At 46.0% G+C, this 7,517-nt stretch overlaps 1 protein-coding gene across 1 annotated transcript; it reads right to left on the reverse strand.

The window, feature by feature from the left end:
* Window positions 1-1,054: 1,054 nt before the first annotated feature.
* On the reverse strand, window positions 1,055-4,532 carry ZNF281 (zinc finger protein 281; the record flags this gene model as incomplete). The annotated part of the gene is made up of 1 exon (XM_079698060.1): window positions 1,055-4,532. One exon carries the CDS (start codon window positions 4,530-4,532, stop codon window positions 1,923-1,925), a length of 2,610 nt encoding a protein of 869 aa, XP_079554186.1. The 3' UTR covers window positions 1,055-1,922.
* Between the last annotated feature and the right edge of the window lie 2,985 nt (window positions 4,533-7,517).

Below are 7,517 nucleotides of genomic sequence, written 5' to 3' on the forward strand. Positions count from 1 at the left end.
ACAGAACTTACCGCACTTAGCAAAATAAGAAATACATACTTTTTAGTACTGAGTGTATTTAAGAGGATTAAACACATTTTCTAAGGTCCTTGCAATGACAATAAGTGACCCTTTAGCTGGTAAAGCAGACTGAAGGGAGGAAAGTGGGGAAAGGAAATTAACTAGTATGTTGTAACCATTTTAAATAATTTCTCATTTTCCAAACACTGCTTTCATAACAGAAGTGTTTTACACTTGCACAATATTAATTACTTTATTATACATGGAAGCCTGTGGTAGGCTGATTACACAATAAGACTGCAAACAACCAGTGGTACTTTTCTGACGTCAGAAGAGTACATAAGACTGAAACATCACCAAAAGTACATAAAAAACTCATCAGCATAAACATCAAAGTACATTAAAAATATAATCAGGAAAAAAATACAATTGCTAAAAAGTGGTTTAGAGCAGAGCCACTGTCTACCAGTGGCTTCAAATGGCAAATTAGCGTTCATAGCAAGTTTGGATGACTTTACAAGACCCCTGTACAATACTGACTAATGCACCCTTTTAAAATGTACATTACACAGGCTGCAATTTCACAAAGAGGTTCTGATGTCATTACTAAATAAGCCACTCTTACCCCTCCCATCGGCTTTGTCACCAGTTGGAATTACCACCTTATTAATATCCACAGCTCTGAGCATGTGGGGCTTTATTATACATGGACATCTGTGTGGGTTCTGTTTTTAAAAGGGGGGAGGGTGGATGTTTATTCTACTGTTTGGATGCCGGAAGGCATAGGAAATGCATAACAAATCACCTACTGGAATGTGAATCATTCTAAAATTGAAACTGTCCAGATAGGGAGAAGAGGGAACAAGGAAGGCCCAGAACTCTGAGAGGCCAGGTTAAGAACAAAAATAACATAAAATACCCCTAGAAGTGTGGGTGACATGTAATAACAGAAACAGAGAACAATGTTTTTAGGCCATGTATAATAAATAACACACACCCCCAAATTTCAAAGGATTATGTAATTCCAACTTGGGTTCTAATACTGCAACCAACCAACCACTTGGGCTTCAACACTGTTCCCATCAACTCTTGATGGGCGTCACACAGCCTTGTTACAGTTGAGATAAGGAGCGGGTGCCTTTTTTTTTTTCCTATTATTAAAGCTATCATTCCAGGCTTTGATCAAAGATTCAAGAATATTTGTTCTACCAGGCTGGAATGAATGTGGTTTGGAAGTTCAGAGTACACTTAAAAGCTGCAACAAAATATAGGTAGCCAACATCTCAGAATTTTGGATCAGCCCAGATGGAGACAGCAATTTGAAATGTTTTCGATCCCTAACTTAAATGATGACACATGTATCGTATCAGCCCAGATAGAGCAATTTGAAATGTTTTCGATCCCTTACTTAAGTGATGAAATGTATTATCATACTATCTGTAAATTGGATATTCCATTACAGTGATAACGTACAGAATTCCCATGCGTTATTACACTTTCCTGAGAGTAAAGCAATTAGAATAACCTTAATCCTAGCAACAAAGTTTTTTTTTTGTTTTTTTGTTTTTGTGTGTTTTTTTGTTTTTTGTTTTTTTTGTACGGTTTTTTTTTTGTTTTTTTTGTTTGTTTTTTTTTGCATTTAAAACTTTTGGGCTATTCCCTGACCATCTATACATGTAAATTTCATTGCTAAACATTGTCACTTCGAATGTCAAACTATTTTAATCTATTGATATTGATTAAAAATCATAATACAAACAGAGCTAAAATCACACTAACAAAATAAACTAAATATGAAAAGTTGCATTGAAAGGGCATTACATTATTCTTAATAGGATCGTGTAGAAACATTCCAATGGCAGTGTTCTCAAAATAAAACAAAATTACATTAGAAGACCTCCAGCCTGGTCACTGTTGGGACCTTACCTGTAACTCTGGCTGGTGGGGGTCTTTCCTCTGGTACTACATGGCTCACTAACATCAGACATCATGTTTGTATACCCTGAGAAATCTGACACTGAAGTCCTTGCTCTATGGTCCACTTCTCCATTAGAGTTCGTGATAAAGGTCATTGGCACCCTGCTGCCCGACTTGAACTGAGAACCGAACGCTTGTGCAAAGTTCTCAATCTGGTACGTTGTTCTGGGCTCTACGTCCTTCTGAGGATCCATCTGGCCAGCTAACTCCTGAGATGGGATCTGAAAGCTCGTTGAGGACTCTAAGTTTTTCTGTTGTTCCTTCTGGCTAGTCAGTTTCTGAGATGAGGACTGGAAGGCTGATGAAGTCTCTAGATTCTTCTGAGAATCTATCAGGTCATCCAGCTCCTGGGAAGGTGTCAACTGCTGATGTGTGGCATCCAAAGCAGACAAGTAAAGACCTGGCTGAGACCCAAACAACATCCCAAAAGGAGGCTTTGGCAACGAAGATGGCAACACTGAGGTAACAGACTGGCCGAAACCACACTCCAAAGGAGATGTAGTGTATATCTGTTTTTCTGGAAATAAAGTGTGGTTGTGGAGAGGTGAAGACAGACTGACAAATTGGAAACCGTGTCCCAGAGTAAAACCTGCATTCGTGGATTTTTCGAAAGCCTGTTGGAGGTATTTGGAGTATTCTTGCAACATGCTCGCCTTGTCATTTGAAGCAGTCTGGGTGCCGGGGCTCAAATTTTCTTCTTGAACCAGTTCTGAGTGTTCTCCTGAGGCGTGCAGATCCACTCGTGGTTCTGTTATGTTGAAAGGATCCTCCTTCTGGCTCTCTGACTTGTTGGAGTACTGATCCAAAATACTTTGTAAAACCTCGTCAGGAATTCCCGACTTGTCATGACAAGACTTAATATCTGCATTCAGGGCCGAGGAGTCAATAAGGGACAATGGAGCCTCATTGTCCAAAACACCAACGCCCGCCGACTGAATGACGGACTGCTGGGAGACCATGTGTCCCACGTTCACGGAAAAGGCACTGTTGCTGCTGGCGGTGGGTAGGTATCTTCTTTTCTTTGAGAACTGCATGGCATCGTCATAATTACTGCTTATTTGACCTTGTTTGCCACTTGTACTTTGGAGAAGACTAATGGTCTCCACGCTACTGTTTGACACGATGCCATGGGAGCCACTCGGTTTCCCAGACAAGGACTTCTGTCCAACTATGTCTGGTAACGGTGACACAAAGTTCAGGTAGTTTTTATCCATGCTCTTCCGGCTTCCTTTCTTAAAGATCAATTTTGGCACCCTCTTCTGGAGTTCTTCTATGCCAGTGCCGATGATGCCCCCACTGGAAGACACAGTAGGCATTTCTACTGAGTAACTCTGCATGTTTATGCTGTTTGACATATGGGATTCATTTGCTTTCCCAGTCTTGGGCTCCTTGTTTTCAACAGCTATGCTTCTCGACTTCGCTTTTCTCCTTGAAGAACTTGTACTTCCCTGAGACAACACAGCCAGGTTACCCACGGTGCTATGGTTGCTGGATGACCCAGGCTCTGCACTGGGCGCCCCCTTCGCCAGGGCTTCGCCGCACGTGCGCCTGTGCTTCAACAGTCTATCAGTCCTTGAGAAATACTGCTGGCAAGTGTCACATTTGTATGGCTTTTCTCCACTGTGCGTCCGCTTGTGTCTCTCCATATGGTACTTCTGGATGAACTTCATGCTGCACTGATCACACCCGAAGGGCTTCTCCCGGCTGTGGATCTTCTCGTGCCTCTGCAGCAGGTACTTCTGGATGAAGCCCATGCTGCACTGGCTGCACTGGAAGGGCCGCTCCCCGGTGTGGATGAGGACGTGCCTCCGCAGGTGGTAGGAGCTGCGGAAAGCGGCGCTGCAGTGGTCGCAGATGTGAGGTTTCTGGCTTGGGGACAGGACGGCGCCTTCTCCGTCTCCCGCCAGCGACGGCTTGGAAGATGCGCCCGGCTTCCTCTTGGCTTTGATTCCCTGAGATTCTGGCTTTGGCCTCTTGGCCTTCTTGACGATCGCGTCCGGCTTGGGCTCCTCGGGGCCGCGGGGGTCGTCAGTCCGGCCGAGCAGCACGTCGCGGGGGTGGGGGGCGGGCGGCGGCGGGTGCAAGACGCTCAGGTCCTGGATGACGCCCGGGCCGCCCGCGTCCCCAGAGCCCAGCCCCGGCGCCCGCTCGTCGGCCCCCGCGAACAGCCCCCCGTAGTGGGGATGGGGGGCGCCCGGCGGCTCCTCGGGGTCTGCCGGCTTCTCCTGCTTGATGCTGACCAGCGACTGCAGGAAGCCCCAGGAGGTCCTCTGCGCCGGGAAGGCCGCGCCGGGCGCCGCCGGCTCCTTCTTGAAAGTCACGTCCGGGGCGGGCGCCGGGGGGGGCTCGGCGGCCGGGGCCGCGGCCGGGGCGGCGGCCAGCACGCACTGCGGGGGAGGGGCGGCCGCGCCCGCCGGCCGCGCGAAGCTGGCGACCGGGGGCAGCCGGTGGTTGAACATCACCATGCCCGGCGGGAAGCTGGGCTCCATCTCCGCCCGCCCGCCGCTGCCCGCGCCGCCGCCGCCGCCGCTCAGGAACGCGCTGCCGACTTTCATGCCCCGGAGCAGGCCTGGCTGAGGAGAGGAAGGAGGAGTGGGCCGGCCGCCGGCCGCGGCGCCCCCACCCGCCCCCCCGGCCCGCGCCCGCCCGCCCACCGCCGCCCGCGGCCCGCACTTACGGGTCCCGCCGCCGCCGCCGCCGCCTCCGGTTAATAAAAATAACGCCGTCCTCTCCACAATGGAATTAAAAGCCTGCGCGGCACTGCGCAGCCGCGGCGCGGGGCCTGCCGGGAGCTCGGCGACCCGGCCCGAGGGCCGCTGCGCCGGCCAGCGCGCCTGCGCCGCGGCTTCCGCCCGGCCGCCTGTCAATCACTCGGGTGGTTGGGCGGAGGGAGCCCCCGGGAGGGGAGGGCCCGGGCGGCCAGACGCGATTGGTGGGCCGCGCACCGGGCGTCGGGGGGCGGGGCCCGGGGCGGGCTGCTGCGCGGCGGCGGAGAAAGGCCGGAGGGAGGGGGATGCTGCGGGGCTGCGGAGTGGGCGGGGCGGGGCGGGGCGGGGCGGGCCCGGCCAGCCTGGCCCCGTCGGCTTTGCGGCTTGCAGGCCGGGTGTTGCAGCCGAACCCTGCCCCGGAGGGGGAGGCTTGGGGCGCTGTGGGTTCTGCCTGTGTGCCCTGAACCTCCAGTGCTCAGCATCTACTGGGACAGGTTGCTTCCGGTACCCCTCCTTGTCTGGCACACACTTTAATAATGGGCGCTTTTCCTCTGCATTTGTGGGAGGGGCCTGCTTTGAAACCGCAGCAGAGGTACCGTTGCAAAAAAAAAGGTTTTTACTGCCAACCTACCTGAAGGCTACTGAAAGAGGAAGCCTCGTGTAATCCAGGTGCGGCAGCCTTGTAAAACACGCCCACACGCATACTTATCATCATCAGATGTTCTTTAAATGCTCACAGGCCTTCTCAGTCTGGCTAATGAGTCCGCTGGCCCTGTTGTATTGCTGCCTGGCCCTCTATGTTATTTATGAAAAATCGACTGCCAGGCCCTTCTAAGAGCGCTACTCAGATCCACTCTGCCCTCCCCAGTACAGAATACTGAGCAACGCAGGCAAAATCACTAATTGTTCTCTTAAGGAAACTTAGAAAGTAAAACCTTGAAATCAAAGAGCAACAAAAATCAAATATTTATTCAGTGCCTAATGTACACACAAGGCACCCACTTTCATGTTAAGCGAAAATCTAAACCAGCAACTCTCCTAGCCAAGAGTGTATGTAAAGCACAGGATTATTTTTCATAAAAGAACCAGCAATATGACAATAATTTCTTTCCATGGTACGTTTTCATAATGAAATTACAAGTCAATTGTCTCACAATATTTTTAGCCAAATAACTTCTCATAGTTAAATAATAAATGACTTCTCTGAGAAATTTTGCAACTGGAATCATAAAGATTATCAACTAATCCTTATGGGCCTCTCTGAGCCTGCTCAAAAACTTAAAAGACAATATGTAATGAGTATTTTGAGACAAGAAATATTAGTATTTTTCTAACTCCATGCAACTACATAGAAGTATTCTGCCACTTAAACTGTGAAACTCTAATACTGTCAAGTATATTTCAGTGTTGAAAGACTGAAAACTCAAAAACTTAAGGCAGTAGTAAAATATTAGTCAACGCCTATGAGAAATGAGGCTGTCCCTTGGCTCAGGGTGGCAGTGTTTAATGGTAAGCTGGGATGCATATAAACTAGTCCAAGCATGAAGAGCAGCAGGACACTCATATGAAAAAGCCAACTTTGTTCCTCAGTTATCAACATAAGAAACCTGTCATTTCTCTCATTCACTCTGTCAGCCTTGAGATACTCCAAGCAGACTTACCTCTGTGTTGTACACCCCATATATCAGGAAGATGAAGAGACCCTGTAAAATAAAATGGAGGGAAAAAGCTGTTAACGCTAATCATTTCAGCAGTAGGAATACCTGAAATAAACTTTCCTAGGAACAGACAAAAGAAGGCACACTTCATCAAGGTCAATTTATTTTTCTATTTTTCAATGTTAGAAGCTGTACCTTGAGCATTTGTAAGATAACATACCAGCACATCACTTATAGTGCTTGTGCTATTCACTTCTTTAGAAATAAAAAAATAAAAATACCATCCCAGTTACATAGAATATTAATTAGAAAAATGAATATGCCAGTCTCTGAAAGATAGCTGGGTAATGAAACAAACTCAGTAAATGTCATCAAAGGAATCAGAGAAATAGCACTAAGCATCAGTATTTATAAGCAAAGTTTTAGACTACAGCAAGTAGGAAAAATTTGTTACAGTCTTCAACAGGGTAGAAAAAAAATTTTAATATTAAAGTATAAAAGAGCTAACAGGATAAACCTTAAAGGGTAATAAGTGTGAATAGTTTTTAAATAATATTTAAAATTCCAGTTCAAGTTAAGATAAAATTTCACATTATCAGCTGTTGTGAAACTGCATGCATTTTTGTTTGCTATGTATAATAAAATTCTAAATATCTGCTATTTACTAGTTGTTAGCATTAGAAAATACTTAATTGTAAAATATAAATTAAATCTCTTAAACCTAAAATCTTAAATTTTTAAAATAAATAAAACCGTTACGATTTAAACTTTGTAGAGATAATAGGGAACAAGAAATTTCCCATGTGTTTTTGTCTTACAGAGGAAAGAAAAATCTATACTGTACTAGTCTTGTTAGGTACTAATAAACCAAATATTAAGTAGGGATCTGGACTAAAATCTGGATATGATTCAAATAGTTAAGTAATATGGCATTTTCAAAAGGAAAATATTACAGGAAAATTTAAATATTTGTTTTACCTCTGAATACTTACACATTACAGATTATGGAAAACATCCTAGAACAAGGAAACTGAATAAAACAGAAATGAGTTTTGTTCTTGTTAGTTTCTTTTTTTAACAGACTTTATTTTTTAAGAACAGCTTTAGATTTACAGAAAAATTGAGAAGATAGTACTGAGGGTTTGCATATATCTGCACCCAGATTCCCCTATTA

The sequence above is a fragment of the Hyperoodon ampullatus genome, assembly GCF_949752795.1.
Source record: "Hyperoodon ampullatus genome assembly, chromosome: 2".
NCBI classification, from domain to species: Eukaryota; Metazoa; Chordata; class Mammalia; order Artiodactyla; family Ziphiidae; genus Hyperoodon; species Hyperoodon ampullatus.